Source organism: Pantherophis guttatus, chromosome 1 (assembly GCF_059756535.1).
Source record: "Pantherophis guttatus breed Tessera chromosome 1, ASM5975653v1, whole genome shotgun sequence".
NCBI classification, from domain to species: Eukaryota; Metazoa; Chordata; class Lepidosauria; order Squamata; family Colubridae; genus Pantherophis; species Pantherophis guttatus.
Genome location: NC_142063.1, coordinates 222,989,609 through 223,007,889, shown reverse-complemented (window position 1 = coordinate 223,007,889; position 18,281 = coordinate 222,989,609). Strand labels below are relative to the sequence as shown.

At 41.2% G+C, this 18,281-nt stretch overlaps 1 protein-coding gene across 5 annotated transcripts in view; it reads right to left on the bottom strand.

Moving 5' to 3' along the window:
• MLIP (muscular LMNA interacting protein) overlaps window positions 1–7,880 on the bottom strand; it is an 81,106-nt gene extending 73,226 nt beyond the window's left edge. For 2 of the 5 annotated variants that reach the window (XM_060689252.2, XM_060689253.2), the window contains exon 1: window positions 7,705–7,880. In XM_060689252.2, coding sequence (XP_060545235.2) covers window positions 7,705–7,770 — 66 coding nt within the window. In that variant the 5' untranslated portion in view covers window positions 7,771–7,880. The remainder of the gene's footprint in view (window positions 1–7,704) is intronic. The other 3 variants (XM_034436708.3, XM_034436710.3, XM_034436709.3) reach the window with 2 other exon arrangements.
• Between the last annotated feature and the right edge of the window lie 10,401 nt (window positions 7,881–18,281).

Here is an 18,281-nt window from a genome sequence, read left to right as displayed (position 1 = left end):
ATTAAGAGCCACATAAGACTTCTATAAGTATCATATCAGGGGTCACATGTCAAAGGTGGGAAAAGGACAAAAAAGACTTTTTTAAAAGTCCAAATTAATTATTTTAAATTAGATTAACAATGAATTAATAAATTTCATTGATTCAGTTCCATAAGGTAGTCCTCGACTTACAACCACAATGGAGCCCAAAATTTGCATTGCTCATTCACATGACCATGGGAATGTTGCAACAGTCATAAATGTGAAAACTGGTCATAAGTTACTTTTTTCAGTATTGTAACTTCAAACAGTCACTAAATGAATGGTTGGAAGTTAAGAACTACCAGAATATAATACTTTTTTCTTCATTTATTGCCTTCATTTCGAGGGGTACATGATTCTGGCCCTCCAAAGACGCTCCATAAATTAATTTTCAAGAATGCAGAGAAGAGTAACAAAGATGATTAAGGGACTGGAACAGACTCAGGCTCAACCCATCCAAAACCGAGTGGCTGTGGTTTCCGACATCCCAATATAGTCAGTTGGTGCCATCACTGACTATTGGGGACGAGTTGTTGGCCCCCACAGAGAGGGCTCGCAACTTGGGGTTCCTCTTGGACTCACATCTGTCTTTAGAAGAGCACTTGACGGCTGTGGCCGGGAGGGCATTTTATCAGGTTTGCCTGATTCGCCAGTTGTGTCCCTTTCTAGATCAGGACTCGTTAAATATGGTCACTCATGCCCTCGTCACTTCCCGCCTGGACTACTGCAATGCTCTCTACATGGGGCTCCCCTTGAGGAGCACCTGGAGGCTCCAGCTGGTCCAGAATGTGGCCACATGGGTGGTTATGGGTGCGACGTGCTCCCATGTGACCCCCCTCCTGCGCAAGCTGCACTGGCTCCCGGTGGTCTTCCAGGTGCGCTTCAAGGTTCTGGTTACCACCTTTACAGCACTCCATGGCTTAGGACCAGGGTATTTACAAGACCACCTTCTGCCACCAGTAGCCTCTCACCGACCAGTACGGTCCCATAGAGAGGGGTTCCTCAGGGTGCCGTCGGCCAAACAGTGTCGACTGGTGGCCCCCAGGGGAAGAGCCTTCTCTGTGGGGGCACCCATCATCTGGAACAAGCTCCCCCTGGAGATACGGAGGATCCCGGACCTACGCGCTTTCGCCGTGCCATCAAAACATTTCTATTTCAGCAGGCCGGCCTGGCCTAACCTCTCTTTTAAATTGTTTTTAAAATTCTTTAAAATTTTTAAATTTTAAACTTGTCTTATAAATTTGGGCTGTTTTAAATTTCGTTTTCCGGGCCAATTATTTAATTGTATTTTAATGGTTTTTTATTCAGCTGTTCACTGCCCTGAGTCCTTTGGGAGTAGGGCGGTATACAAATTCAATAAATAATAATAATAATAATAATAAAACATATGAAGAACAGTTGCAGGAACTGGGGATGTCTAGTTTAATGAAAAGAAGGACTAGGGGAGACATGATAGCAGTGTTCTGATATCTCAGGGGCTGCCACAAAGAAGAAGGAGTCAAACTATACTTCAAAGCACCTGAGGGCAGGACAAGAAACAATGGATGGAAACTAATCAAGGAGAGAAGCAACTTAGAACTAAGGAGAAATTTCCTGACAGTTAGAACAATTAATCAGTGGAACAATTTGCCTCCAGAAGTTGTGAATGCTCCAATATTGGAAGTTTTTAAGAAGATGTTGGATAACCATTTGTCTGAATTGGTGTAGGGTTTCCTGCCTAAGCAGTGGGCTGGACTAGAAGACCTCCAAGGTCCCTTCCAACTCTGCTATTCTATTCTATTCTATTCTATTCTATTCTATTCTATTCTATTCTATTCTATTCTATTCTATCAGCTTAGCTGTATCAACTAATAAAAGAATTATTGATTTAAACAAGACAAGGCTATATGGGGCATTTTTGGTCTCTGTCAGAAGGACTCTGCTCCAAGGTTGGGTTAATAAATTCTTACATAATGCATTCATAAGAAATTAAAGCCCTGAGTCTCTCAAGGACCATTTCTACAATAGTGATTTTTAGTGCCTTATACTATCACTCAGCCCTCACAGAGGTAATATAAAGTCTGCTTTTTTGGCTGATATATTGCTAGAATGACAACTAGCTAAAAGGTGCTATAAGTTACAAGTATAAAAATTGCTAAAGCCCAACATATAAAACCAGTTACATAAACTGATTTTACATCAAAGGTGTCAATGGCTGATCCTTCCTTGGGGATAAATTAGTATTAAAATAACTCAAAATCTGATGTCTCAAGGACAAATTCAGGGCTCAAGGGTTTTTTTTGTTTCAATCAAACATCATATGTTCAGAGGGGGGGATGACAAAGAGAATATTCATTTGTATAGATGATAGAGCTAAATGTAAATATGGATATAAATACTTTAAGTTTTCATCAAGTCTTCTGCCTTGTCCCACCACTACCTCAAAAACTAATATGGAATTCAACTTCATGAACTTCAAATTATCAGGAAGTTTTTTTTTGGCAATGGGAGACGGGAAAAGCAGTGAATATATAAACTGAAGAGTCAAGCTATTCCGGGATCATCTGGTTTATTTTGTCTACCTAAATCTGTTGGAATACATGTTGGAATGTATTTTGTATTGCAATAACTACAGCCAACCAGTAGATGGCAGTGTTTAAACGTTTGCCTCTATGGTTATACTCTATGTCCTTTTTTGTTCTAAGGAACGTTTCCTGTTACAGTTAAAACCGTTAAGGACCAAGGACTACGGTGACTGGACATGTTATTTCATTCTGTAGGGCTATATAAACAGAATTTCTAACAAAAATCATGTCATGTCTTCCTTGGAGGAGGTGGGGAAGGGATGCCTCTTAGGTTATTTGATTCGATGCAGTAATCGTGTGTGATTTTTCATATTGCTATCGGTTCAGTTAACTTAACTTAAAAGGGAACCTGCTGAACCAGGCCAACCAGATACAGTCAGGAAGGGAAGGTAAAAATTGTTGCTCGCCAGTGATTTGGTTTTGCAGTTTATGGTGATGATGATTCAGCTGAAAAATCAGGGGCTGGATTCACCCATCAAGTTAAACTGCAATGTGGTTGGACTCAGGTGAGCCAACTGTGGTTTATTCATCTCACATACAGCTAAAGCCATGGCTTAGCACCAGGGGTGGGTTCTACTTATCTTCACTACCGGTTCGCAATGGGGCCGTGCGCGTGCTAAGCATTCTAATGATGTCGGGGTCGGTGGGCGGAGCCTCCCACCAGTTTTACTACCGGTTCTATAGAAGCGGAGTGAACCGGGTGCGACCCACCATGGCTTAGCACGATCTCTGAGAGAGGCTAAAGTAAACCTGATGGACTTGATTTGGATACAAATCATAATTCAGAACAACACTTGTGGGCTTAACAGAACTGAGCAAGGGCACTCAAATATGTGGGAAAAGACATCCCATTTATAAAATGGATATTTTATAAATATGCAGAAAGCAAGCTTATTAACTTGAATTTATTTATTTATTTATTTATTTATTTATTTATCAGTTTGTCAAACATGTACAAGATAGCAGGTATAAATATGAACATGGACATGAACGAAGGAAATGAATAGAAATAAATGGGGACAATAGGACAGGGACGGTAGGCAGGCTGGTCCGCTTATGCTTATAATTAAAGTGAATCCGTTCAATTAACATTTCATTTTTGTCCTGGTCTCACCCAGTTCTTCATTCTGGACCCTTCCTCCTTTGGGAGAGCAGCTTCTAAGGTCAATGGTTGTCCAAATCAGAAAGAAATGGTGGATTCTTCTGCTGCTGATTTACAGCAAACAAAGTAATATATTTAGAGCAGGCTACCCAGTAGCTACACATTTAGGCAAATAATGCTGACCATACATTTTGAGCAACTTGGACGGATTTATTGGTGTCCTTGATATTCTGCACCATTTGGTCCCAATCCAGAGATTTGTTCCACCAAGAAATGTGTGCTTTGAATGAATGGTATGTATCAGTTTGCCCAGCAGATCAACATTACAAACGCCTTACTACTCCCTTTTTGTGGTGGCGCCAAACAGCATGTTGTCTTGAATGTTTAGGATAGATGTGCCAGATAGAAACTTTATCTCCAACCAAAGCCTCCCTCGGTCATCCTAGGGATCCCAACCCAGTTAGTTAGTCATGTGAAAATGCAGGGCAAAGAAAAGATGGAAAACAGTTTCACTGCATTCACTGGATGCAACAAATGCACTGGTACATTCATATTTAACCCTTATTTTACCCCAACATCTACTGGAGAGTTCAGTTGCAAAACTTTCAAACCTGGAAATTATTGACCCAGCACTTACAGTCGGGACCCAAAGTTTATTTAGTATCAAAAGGGAGATTTGAATGGGAAGCACTCATTTGGCAACAAATATACAAGTAGTCCTCAACTTACAATCATTTATTTAGTGACTGTTTGAAGTTACAACGGCACTGAAAAAAGTGACTTATGACCGTTTTTCACACTTATGACCATTGCAGCATCCCCATGGTCACGTGATTAAAATTTGGATGCTTGGCAACTGTATTTATCACAGTTGCAGTGCCCTGGGGTCATGTGATCACCTTTGGCGACCTTCTGATAAGCAAAGTCAGTGGGGAAACCAGATGCATTAACAACCACATTACTAATTCAACAATGGCAGTGATTCACTGTGGCAAGAAAGGTCGTAAAATGGGGCAAACCACACTTAACAATTGTCTCACTTAGCAACAGAAGTGTTAGGCTTAATTGTGGTAGTAAGTCAAGGTCTACCTGTAGAAGAAACCACTGGTTAAATATCTGGGTGTGCTATTTTTCTCCTGACCTCTGTTGAGCAGAGAGACCTGCAGGGAGGCTAAATGTCAAGTGAAGAGACAAAGATAAGATCATAGCATTTCTACTGGAGAAAACCCAAATGGATAATGGTGTTTGCTGTCTCTTAAGACAACTCACACCAGTAGTGGGATTCAAATCCCGTCGCTACTGGTTTGCTTGTAGGCGCCCGTGCACTCATGCGCACAATGCACACAGATGTCCAGGCAGGTGGACAGAGCCTCCCGCCGCCACCGCTACCGATTCGCCTGATCTGGGACGAACCAGTAGCAACCCATCACTGACTCATACAATCAGCCATTAGGGAGTTAAGACAGCAGAAGCTGCCCACCACAGATGAGTTCCTAATTATCCAAAAGAGATTAAAATATCACAATTTCCCTGGAGGGAGAGATGCGTCAGGATTGACAAAGAGAACCAGTCGTTAGAACAGATAAAGGACTCTTTGAATTAATATTCAGAATGAACATTCACGGTGCACAACTCTTCTTGTTTGTTCAAAAATGTCAACTGCTAGTGTGTTTCGAATGCTAATTTCTGGCAATTGTCCTGAATCCTGATTTAGTATAGAAAGGTCAGACATGCAATGTAATCCATTTGTGAATAGTAATTTGTACTCCACCTTCCACTCCACCCCTGGAAAAAAAGATAACTTGCTACATTGGGTATCAAGAATTCCTAAATAATTAATAAATAAGATAACAGTTTCCAAAGGCTGTTGAGAATACACATCTCAAAATATGTCAGTTTTGTAGTCTTTGGGTTTTAGTGATCAATACGAACTTTTGAAATTCTCTAATATCACGGGGAAAAACTGAACCAGTAGTTTTATGTTTAGGAAAGGCTAGAGTGTATGGTAGTGATGATAGAATCTCATCAGAAAAAGCCACATTTCATGAAAGGGTTGCAACTGCCCCTAATTCCACAAATAGAAAACACTCTCACTGGCAACTGAATCTTTCTATTTCAGCAGTAGGACAGTGTCCTTAAGAACACCTGACAGAGGAAGTCTATCTTACAGGATGTAGGATTGATCACGATTGCCTGAAATTGCTACTCTGCAACTCTGAGGACAAGGCATTCGGTCTCTCAGTTCAGTCAGAGTCGCTGATGTTGTCATGATTGCAATTTCAGGCAATCGTGATCAGTCCTACATCCTGTAAGGTAGACTTCCCCTGTCAGGTGTTGTTAAGGTCACTGTCCTTCTGCTGAAATAGAAAGAAAAAATCAACTGCCAGTTATAATGCTTTCTATTTGTGGAATTGTGGGGGCAGGGTATGGGTGGGGGGAAAATAACTTCTCTTTTAGCCAAGAGAGCAACATGTTAATCTGCTGTCCTTGGTTGAATTTTGAAAGGAACCATGTCTGTACCCAATGCCCAATTATCACTAACATGCTCAGTAATCTTAGTCTAACATCATGCGGGCATTGTTATTTGTTTCTTAAAATGATCTCGGCCTACATGATCACATATACTAAGCTGGGCAGAATGGAGATTCAGATGCTTATAATGCTAGGAATCTATTTGCATCGTTTCAAGTAGAAACTTAAAATGTTCAACCTGTGAAAAGAACAGAGTGACTTCCGCCGACAAGGTGGCAGACAGCTGCAAGGAAAGTTCTTAAAAGCTGGTTCACATGTGCATTTTCCTTATTTTCATTCTAACACATTAAAGGCTAGCCCCACCACTAGGTAAAATACACTACAGATAGTCCTCAACTTACAATATTCATTTAGAGACCGTTCAAAGTTACAACTGCAACATTTAACAGTTGAGGAGAAAGTTTTCAATATATGAGGAACAGATGTAAAGTGGCCCACTTCAGTTTTCATATTTTCTCCAATATTTAAATTGTTGGAGTCTATTAAAAGTATTGGAATAGAAACAAAGTTTTGCCAACATATAAATTCTAAAAAGAACAGCCCAGGATTACCATAAAAAGGTAAAGGTTCCCCTCCCACATATGTGTTAGTCATTCCCGACTCTAAGGGGCAGTGCTCAGCTCCGTTTCAAAGCCGAAGAGCCAGCGCTGTCCAAAGACGTCTCCGTGGTCATGTGGCTGGATTACTATATCAGGTATGCAAAAACCTGAGCAACCAGTAGGTGGCAGTAGAGTTTTTTTATCTGACATCTGCTACCATCTAGCATTGTTTGGAGTTTTGCAGCCCAGACATCGAGGCAGACAGTTCTGTTTATAACAGAAAACCGATAACTCTAGTGCTCTTATTATTATGACATTCTTATTTAAGAATGTGATACTATTTCTAATTTGTCATTCAATATGAGTGACTGCAAGGTTTTTTTCCCTCCCTCCCTCCCTCCCTCCCTCCCTCCCTCCCTCTCTCTCTCTCTCTCTCTCTCTCTCTCTCTCTCATACAGCTTATCAATTTCCAGTGTCAGGAATAACATGGAGCCTCTATGCCCCTGAGAATAACAACAATCGTCCCAAACAAATTCTATCTTTCTCACTGAAGTTGTAATCAGGAAGTAGCATAAACAAAATGAAACAGGACGTTTTGTAGGCTGCTTCTTCCATGATTCTCTTTCTCATACCTATTTGTACAACACCGAGCATACAATAAGATTTAGTAAATTATAGAATTGTTTTATTTTTAGACAACACTACACACCGAGCATCAGCAGATCCAGGATTTATCATCTGAAAAATTCATAGCCAGGAAAATATCGATTATGAAGTTCCTTAATTCCTGCTGAAAGATTATGGCATAATTAATTTCAACACCCCATGGCTGAACCTGTTAATCATTAAGGTCACTGGAGGAAGTATAAAAATAGTAACCAACTTTTCCTCCCAGCCTCTAGTATCTTAATATTGCATAATAACGCTAAGGAAAATTGCATCCTACCTTCAGCTTCTCTTGGGATAACATGTCTTTTGCTGAAGAGACTCTTTTACATTTTTCTATCTCCATTTCCCAGCAAGAGGAAGATTTAAATCCCAAAAAGAAGGAGTTTATCTGGCTAGGTGTTAGAAACCATGACTGCCCACACTCGAGTGGTGAGACTGGACTGGATCAGAATGCCTGGGTGATAATTTCTTCCCAGCAAGAGTTTCCATTTATAGCTTTAGAAAACTCACAAACAGGAGTCCTCTGGCAGGAAGGCGAGACTCAGGCTTCAGATAACATTAAATGCCCTGTTGGCACCGAACCCATTGAAAGCCAGCATAATTTTTGTTACCTGGAGTTCATGCCACCACCTTTACTAGAACTTCCTCGGAGACGTTGGAAGGAATTAGGAGACAGGAGCCTGAGCTAAAAGTCCACAGTCAATCACCTGTCACTTTGAGTCATCTTTCACTCACTTTCTCTTAATCCTCTCCAGTGTTGTTGTCATGGCATGACTATAATTCACGTTGCTGTTCCTACCATCGCCGTGCACACACAATAGATGGTGTCACAAAAACCCCTCCCCAATCCTTTTTCAAAGTTCAACATTTGAAGGTCAATAGTCTGAGGATTCGTGGTAAAAGGGGATGGAAATGTCATCCTTAACCCAGCAGTTCTTTGCACAGAACGTGCCAAATCTTTGAATTCCCTTTGTGGCTGTAAATTTAAGCACCAATTTGGGGCTGTCCTCCAGAGACACCTGCTAGAAAAGAAATACATTTGGATCTTTATATGGATTGTGCCAGCTTCCATTCCCTGCTGAATCCAGAGCAGTGTTTCTCAACCTTGGCAACTTTAAGATGAGTGGACTTCAGCTCCCAGAATTCCCCAGCCAGCAAGCCCTAACTCCCCCATGTGTTAAAAAAAGGGGGAAAGAAAGAATCCCTCCCTTCACATCAGTGGTGAAACCCAAATATTTTTACTACCAGTTCTGTGGGCATGGCTTGGTGGGCATGGTGTGGCTTGGTGGGTGTGGCAGGGGAAGGATACTGCAAAATCTCCATTCCCACCCCACTCCAGGGGAAGGATACTGCAAAATCCCCATTCCCTCCCCACTCCTGGGGGAAGGATATTGCAAAATCTCCATTCCCACCCCACTCTGGGGCCAGCCAGAGGTGGTATTTGCTGGTTCTCCAAATTACTCAAACTTTCCGCTACCAGTTCTCCGAACTGCTCAAAATTTCCGCTACCGGTTCTCCAGAAACTGTCAGAACCTGCTGGATTTCACCCTTGCTTCACATCCTGCAACATTGCAAAACAACCCTCTGACAAACAGACAGTCTGTAATCTACCACCTCAAGCAACTTTTATTACAGAAAAGTAGAGACATTCTCCAACTTTCTGCCATTTCAGCAATTTTGTCCATGCGCATGGATTGCTTGCACTTGGTTGCAAATCTCCCACAAAGCAATAGTGATATCACTTAGACTTATATACCGCTTCAGAGTGCTTCTCAGAGTCAGAGTCCTCTCTAAGCAGTTTACAGAGTCAGCAAAGGGGTATATAAGCGCTGAGGAATGGAAGAAAAGTAATTTAAATGCCTCTGAGGGAAGAGAGTCACATTCCATTCTCAAAGCTGCTTTCTCCAGAGATTTAGCTAGATAAACAAGAAAGCTATGTTTGCACACAGAAGTGTATGACCAATTGCAATCTCAAGGTATTAATTGCTCAACAAGATGGCCTCCAGGAATGGAAAGAAATCAGAGCAAAATCTAGAAACAGAAAGGTCTGGCTGGAAATGCTAAGAATCTGGCCCTCTAGGTCTATTTTGATAGTAAATGTTCATCCCTCCCTATTATGTTTTCTTTTGAATAGTAATCCTGCAACAACAAAAATTAAATAGAACTAATGCGCAATTACTTTAGTTGCAAAATTCTTGGCATTCAAAGCACACTTTTGCAAGGAATGAGACAGGACTAACTGGGAGGCATTTTAGGAATGCAGTAACTATGTACTTAAATAGGCAATCATTAGATAAATTTTACTTGCTCAAACAGAAGCTCTCTTAAATGAAAGGAAACGATTAATAAAAGGGTCAGCCACAGAGGGCGGGCAAGAATCATTCTAAACAAGGGATGTAATGTAAGCATTTATTAGAGTCATTTGAAGATATTGAAACTGTTGAGGTTTTTTTTTAAAGCAATATAGTATTATTCCTTTAATTTATTACTGCATGGAACCATCAGCTTAAACATGCCTATCTAAGAACAGAATTGAATTAAAGTTCTTTCTATTGCCTTTGCCTTAGTCTCCGCTCTGCTGTTGACCTCTCTGTTGCATTTTGGACTGTAAGCACTTTAAGGCAGGGGCTTCTAATCAAATCTGACCTTATTCCACTAATACTAACTCTACAGCAAACCACCTGATTTTATACTTAAATGATTCGACATGTAAATGAAGACTCAGTCATCCAGACCAAAAAGATTAAATCATGGCAACTGAACCAAAGATGGAATGATTCAAATTAAACATTTCACATTAGATGAATAAAGGTTGGCCAGAGGTATCTTTTTCACTGAATGTTTAACGGCATTGTTGCATTGCTGGGAAAAAACTTGAACTCCTATTCTAGCTAGCTCAGGTCTGTTTACCTGGGAATGTAGAAAATATTTGGAGGATCAGTGACAAGTTTCTTCTTGGGAACTTTTTTTTTTTTTTTTTTTAGGATTCTTATCTGGCTGTGAAGAAGGAAGCAAGGAAGATCAGTAGTTACTTTTAGGGTAGTGCAAGGTGGTCCAATTGGCTTTTATAAACTGTGGGGGTTTATAAACTTTTATAAACTTCTTTACAGAGAAGTCCATCTCATCCAACAAAAGGAAGTGAAGCTGCCCATATGTGGTGCTATTTAGAAAGCAGGCTGGCAAAGCTGCCTTAAAAGAGGGCTTCGCATGAAACTTCATCAAAGCAAAGCAACTCTTTGCTGGTTTATTCAGCCCTTCTATATTTGCCTGGGATGGGATGGAAGCTATGATGTCTTCTTACTCATAGGAGGATACCCTGGCAGCAGTTCCTGGCAGATCAAGTCAGGAGTCCAATATTAGCAACCCAGCTGGGAGGGGAGCATTCCCTGGCTCTGAGACAGACTCCAAGGCCGCCGATAACAACAACAACAACAGCACACCCACCAGTTGCTACACCAACTAAAGCAATGTCTTGGAAGTGATTCACCTCACTGGGCAGCAGCAGTCATCACTGAGTGGAGACACCTGCCCAGTAGTAAGAACACGTTGTCTTAGGTTGTTTTTCCTGCAGTTCTTTAAACAGGATTTTGAGTTCTCTTCACTATTTGGGGGCCTTTATTAAGGCCACCAGAAGACCAGGGCAAGTTGAACAAGGAGGACCTAGGCACTCAATGCTATCCAACTGATTTGTGAAAAATAACATTTTAATAATATTTTATCATATTTGTCCTGCTTTCTAAAAAAATATCATGGTGTTTGACATATCTTGGAAATGGGGAGGAAGTGATATTTTACTCTAGGCAATTAAATCAATGTGGAATCTAATAGGACCTTCGAGACTAATTGGAGGGTTTTTTGGGTTTCTTTGGTATATAAACAAAGCTTCTGCCCCCTTCAAATTGATTACTCTTGAAGTTGCTACACATTTATGTTATTGATTCTCCTTTTACCATCACATTTGCTGCTTTAATTGCTTTCTGGTTTTGCGTGATGCTGATAGAAAAGTGATAACTGCATTTTTATCAATGAAATCAAATGTCTAAGGTTTACAACTAGTGAACATTTCTCTACAAATATAATAGATCTATAGAAATACAGGTAGGGATTATGGCAGTGGTGACTTGCTACCAGTTCGCCCCAGTTTGGGCGAATCAGTAGCAGCGGTGGCGGGAGGCTCCACCCACCTACCCAGACATCATCAAATATGCTCTGTGCATGCGGAGAAGCTTTTGCACATGCACAGAAGTGGCGTGCCCATGAGTGAAGATAGCATGCGTGCACGAGTGAACTGGTAGCAAAGGTAAGTGAAACCCACCACTGGATTATGGTCTACTTTTCTAAAAACGAATAGTCTAAAATACCATGGGAATGTCTCTGAAGACATCAACTTCTGTAGTTTTCATTTTTTTGGTTTTCAAATTGTGAAATTGATTCTTGGAGCCATTGTTACCTAATGCTTCTATCTAACACTTTTTAGTAAAACAGAAAAAGTGTGGATGAAGATAGCAGACTTCCTTTACCAGCAGCACATGGAGCTGCCTCTGCTCGTATTAAGAACCACTCTATACCACTCTATGTATATATAATGCCATTCTATAAAGCCTTAGTAAGACCACATCTAGAATACTGCATCCAGTACTTTCAGCCACAACCCTATAAAAAACATGTTGAAACTCTAGAAAAAGTGCAGAGAACAGCAACCAGGACAATTAGGGGACTGGAGACTAAAACATATGAAGAACGATTATAGGAACTGAGCATGGCTAATCTAGTGAAGAGAAAGACCAGGAGAGACATGATAGCAGTCTTCCAATATTTGAGGGGCTGCCACAGAGAGGAAGGGGTCAAGCTATTTTCTAAAGCACCTGAAGGCCAGACAAGGAATAATGGATGGAAACTGAACAGGGAGACATTTAACCTGGAAATAAGGAGAAATTTTCTGACAGTGAGAACAATCAACCAGTGGAACAGCTTGCCTTCGGAAGTTGTGGGAGCTTCATCACTTGAGACTTTCAAGAAGAGATTGGACTGCCATTTGTCAGAAATGGTGTAGGGTCTCCTGCTTGGGCGGGGGGTTGGAATAGATGACCGACAAGGTCCTTTCCAACTCTGTTAATCTGTTATCTTAACCTTAGCAGTCACTTTGAGCTCACTTCGGCCAGAATGCCCTAAGAGCAACCAAAGCCCAGGCTCACTCTAAACATGCTCTTACACTATTCCATGCAAAGTAGGGTCTCTAATCCGGTGGTAAAATGCTACTACCGGTTCTGTGGGCGTGGCTTGGTGGGGGGGGGTAATGTGACTGGGTGGGCGTGGCCATTTTTTTTTTTACTTTTAAAACCATTTTTTCTACAACCTCTTCTGCCAAGAGGTTGTTAAAAATGCTTTCAAAAGGCTCTGATGATCCCAGCTGAGTTGCCTGATCAGCAGAAACTTTTTTTCTTTTAAATGCCTCTGATGATCAGGCAACTCAGCTTGGATCGTTAAAAGCATTTAAAAGAAAAAAAGGGTTTTTTTTTTAAATGCCTCTGACGATCAGGCAACTCAGCTTGGATCATCAGAGACATTTAAAAGAAAAAAAGGGTTTTTTTCTTTTAAAAGCCTTTGATGATCCCCGCTGAGCCGCACGATCATCAGAGGCTTTTTTTTTTTAATTTTAAAAGCATTTGTTCAGCCGAAGAGGTTGTAGAAAAAATGCTTTTAAAAGGAAAAAAAAGCCTCTGATGATTGTGCGGCTCAGCTGGGCATGGGGGGGGCAGGGATTTTTGCTACTGATTCTCCGAACCACCCGCCTCCATCGCTACCGGATCGGGCGATCCGGTCCGAACCGGGAGCATTTCACCCCTGCTCTAATCTAGAAACTATCTTAAATGGCAGCCAAATATGCATTTTTAATGTCTGTTTTTATGCATGTATTCTTTTTAATGACTATTGCATGTTGCTCAAAGTCACATCTTGTGAAATGGGTGGCTATATAAATTTGATTAATAAAACTGTTTCCCACATCCCAATATCAAAGAGCCATGTGCAGTGCATTACCACACTCTGGAAGAAGATAGCATGATGGCTGTTTTCCCTTGATAGAAAAAATGCTCTTACTTTTGATGGAGAAGAGGATGCTCTTGAGTGTTTGTGGGATTGTATGATAGCCTTGTTTACCATGAATGTGCCTAATATACTTAATCAGAAAAACAAAACTCTTCAGTATCTGTGAAATACAGTGGTACAAGTGGTCAACTCCATCATCTGTACTTATTTGGCATGTACGTGCACCTCCTTTTTAGAAAACCATTGTATTGGCAAATGCTTAATTTTACTCATTATTTTAGTTTTGGGGAATTCTTTGTATTTGCTGCTGCTTTTATCTTCATAGTATGTGGCTATTGTTTTTACGTTGTTCTTGTTATAGACTGCTATATATGACGTAGATGAGTATATTAAAAAAGTTTCTGCCATAGCTGGATGAACTGTAGTGTCAGCAGAGCTTCCATTTTTTTTCCAAGTGGGCTATTCAGATGTTTACATGTGGAATTTTCCATTATCTCTGGCCACTTGCCATTCTGGCTGGAATGCATTAGAATTGTCATCCAAGTCCATTGGGGAAAGGTGGAAAGAAACAGAAATTCAGTTCTCCTCTCTTTGAGAAAATACATGATTAGATTTTGCACCCTAATTTAACCAGCTGGCATGTAGCTTCCCTGTAAACCAATTTATCTAACTCCGAGTGAATGTTCTCATGATTCATAAGTGAATACAATACTAACTGGGTGCAAATTTTTTTTTTTAATTAGATTTATATGCCGCCCTTGTCTGGAGACTCAGGGCGGCTTACAATGCGTTAAGCAATAGCCTTCATACTTTTGTATATTTTATACAAAGTCAGCTTATTGCCCCCACAACTGGATGCTCAATTTACCTACCTTAGAAAGGATGGAAGGCTGAGTCAACCTTGAGCCTGGGGAGATTCAAACAGGCAATAATTGCAGACAGCTGAATGTTAATAACAGGCTTTTAGTCTGTTGAGCTATCCAGGCTCCTATCCAGTAAAGATTTAAAGAATCTTTACTTGGAAAATGCTTCTTTCTTGGAAATTCTTGGAAATCCATTTCCATAATGGATGGAAACTGATCAAGGAGAGATTCAACCTAGAAATAAGGAGGAACTTTCTGACAGCGAGAACAATTAACCAATGGAACAGCTTGCCTTCGGAAGTTGTGGGAGTTTCATCACTTGAGACTTTCAAAAAAAGATTGGACTGCCATTTGTCAGAAATTGTGTAGGGTTTACTGCTTGAGTGGGAGGTTGGACTAGATGACCTACAAGGTCCCTTCCAACTCTGTTAATCTGTAATAATTGATTAAGGTATACCACTCCATATTCATATTCAGGTGAGTATGTACACACACTCTAATTCATATTCTAATTTGATTACAATAATGGCAGAAGAGCTACAGTATAAGTCACAATGTCTATTTTCTTCCGTGTGAAACTGGCCCTTGATTCTTCCATCCATAACAATGTTTCCACTCGGCCAGATGTTCCAGCAAAATCCCGAAAGCCTATGAATCGTGAGTGTTTGTTCCTGGCAATTGCCTAAATCTGCAAGATTATTTTCACAGTTTGTAGTGCTTCTCGGTGCCAGTTCCTCAAACTTGCTTTTGATCTGGGTCTGCCTCTCTGCAGTTGTGACAAATGCTTTATAAGTTCCTCAAGGCACCACTTTCAGAGAAGGTAGAAAACATGCTCCATCTCAACTTTAGTGAACTTTATTCCCTACCTGGTTCCTAAATGGATGATAGCTGCTGGTCTCAGCTAGCCCAGACATTTATAACATGTGTATGTATCCTCTGCTAACCTGTTCAGAATAAAGACTGCCTTATGTGCAAAACTTCAACAAGTCCTGCAAATTGTGACCTACTTCTTACAAGTGTTAAGCTTCCTGGGTCTCAAGAGGTTGCATGACCTCACAAAAACTGGGGGCCTTCAGAAGAGGGCATCCATGTTCAGTGCTGCTGATGCTCTCTAGCAAAGTGATGGTGAACCTTTTTTTCCTCGGGTGCTGAAAGCATGCGTGCGCGTGCGAAAGCAATGCATGTGCGTGCTGACACCCATAATGCAATGCTCCCCTGCAGGCCCCATCCCCATGCATGTGCATGCCCCCTGTGCTCCCCTCGCCCCTCGTGCATGCATGCACGACCCCCGTTTTGATGCTAACAGGCCTCCCTGAAGCCTCATGGGACCAAAAATGGGCCATGGGGGGGGTGCGCCGCCCCCCCATGCCCCATTTTGGTGTTACTAGGCCACACTGAAGCCTCCTGGAACCAAAAATGGGGCGGGGGCGCCACACACACCCCACACCCCGTGCATGTGCGCGCATCTCCTGGTAGAGACGTGAAAATCAGTTGGCTGGCAGGAGGTATGCGGGCATGCACGGTGAGCTGACCTGGGTGTTGACTCACATGCCCGCAGAGATGGCTCCGCGTGCCACCTGTGGCACGTGTGCCATAGGTTTGCCATCACAGCTCTAGCATAGCCTCTTTTGAGGGGCTCCCTGTAATAAGCAAAAAGATGGAGGGGACCATTATCATTTTTGATAAATGAATCCTACCAGGTAGTGATACAGTCCTCCTCCTCCTAATTCCCTTCCCTTTTCTATTATTTTCATGAAAAAGACAGATATCTGAACCATCTAAAAACTAAAGTATGAAAGATCAGAAAGGCTGGAAATATTAACTAGGAAGAAGCATCATTTCATAATTCTAGAAGTACCGAGGCTGGCTGTGGTTGGTGAATACTGAGGAAAGTACATTCTGAACATGCTCAGAATCATTCAAATATGTTCCTGAGGAGAGCCTGGTGATCCCTTGGCTGAAATTACACTCTGCCCGTAGATGGATTTCAATGGAAACGAAAGGCTCTGGTTATCCTCAGGCGTTCCTACCTTTCAACTGATACAAAATCTGAAGCGAAGAGGGAGTTAAGCTTGTGAAAGAGCACATTCCACATTCCTGCAGCAGCAACTGTTCCCGTCACTCTTTGGACAATACTGTCTGAGAACAGCAGGACAAGGGGATGGTGTTGGGGGGAGAGAATCTCAAAACAGGCTGCAGGGCATCACAAGAGAGAAGACCATCCACAGCCAGCCTGGGAGGAAGAGTTGCCCAGCTATTCTTAATGCTACTAACCAGAAGGGTAGCTTTGCAGGGAGGATCAATATTCACCTGCCAATCAATGCAAATATCACTGATACTATAAATAACAAACTTTACTCCAGACATCCACCTATTAGGACAGCCAGAAACTTGCTGGATAACAATTTCAATCTGCTTCAGGCCTGGATGCAAAAATGGTTTTTTATGGCTCCTCCAGAATGTCACAACATTCCCTTCTTCATAGCTGAACCAAAAGGATTCAATCTATCCGTAAGACTTGGTCAATAGGATTAGGACTCAGCATGGCAGGTGCACTAGCCTCTTCCGTAAATGGGGAAAGCTCCCCTCTTCGGAATACAGCTGCGATGCTCCAAAGCAGACAGTAGACATATAGGTAGTCCTCGACTTATGATCACAAATGAGCCCAAAATTTCTGTTATTAAGTGAGACATTTGTTAAGTGAGTTTTGCCCCATTTTGCAACCTTTCTTCCCACAGTTGTTAAGTGAATCACGGCAGTTGTTAAGTTAGTAACCCGATTCTTAATTGAATCTGATTTCCCCATTGGTTTTGCTTGTCAGAAGGATGCAGCAAAGTTCATACATATCAACCAGTTGCCAAGCATCTAAATGTTGATCACATGATCATGAGGATGCTACAAAGGTTGTTAAGTGTGAAAAATGGCCATAAGTGACTTTTTTCAATGCCATTGTAACTTTGAACGGTCACTAAATGAACTGTTGTATGTTAAGGACCACTTGTATTGTGCTATTAAGTGCATATCAGGGAAACTCCATCATGTATTGATCAAACAAATAGTCAACCTTTGAATTTGTAAACAGTAAATAGTCTTATATTTGCTTCTTGTAATTGTGATATGCTTTTTAATATTTTTGCCATATGATAGATAGATAGAGATACAGTAGATGATAGATAGATAGATAGATAGATAGATGATAGATAGATAGATAGATAGATAGATAGATAGATAGAAATTGATAGATAGACAGACAGACAGACAGATATACAGATATACTGTAGATAACATAGATGATAGATACAGATATAGATAGATTATAGAGATAGCTAGCTAGATAGCTAGCCAGCTAGATAGATGATAGATAGATAGATAGATAGATAGATAGATAGATAGATAGATAGATAGACAGACAGACAGACAGACAGACAGACAGACAGACAGACAGACAGACAGACACAGATATAGAGAGAGACAGACGGATAGACAGACAGAGATGGGTGGATAGATAGATAGATAGATAGATAGATAGATAGATAGATAGATATAGATAGATAGATAGATAGATAGATAGATAGATAGATAGATAGATAGATAGGCAGACAGACAGACAGATACAGAGAGAGAGACAGACAGACAGACAGAGATGGGTGGATAGATAGATAGATAGATAGATAGATAGATAGATAGATAGATAGACAGACAGACAGACAGACAGACAGACAGACAGACAGATAATAACAGTAACAGAGTTGGAAGGGCCTTGGAGGTCATCTAGTCCGACCCCCTGCTCACGCAGGAAACCTGTACTAGGAATTCGAACCGGCGAACTGCCAACTTTTCTGATCGACAAGTTCAGTGTCTTAGCTACTGAGCCACCTAGTCAGGTTAATAGATAGAGATGGATAGAGATAGATAGAGATGGGTGGATGGATGGATGGATAGA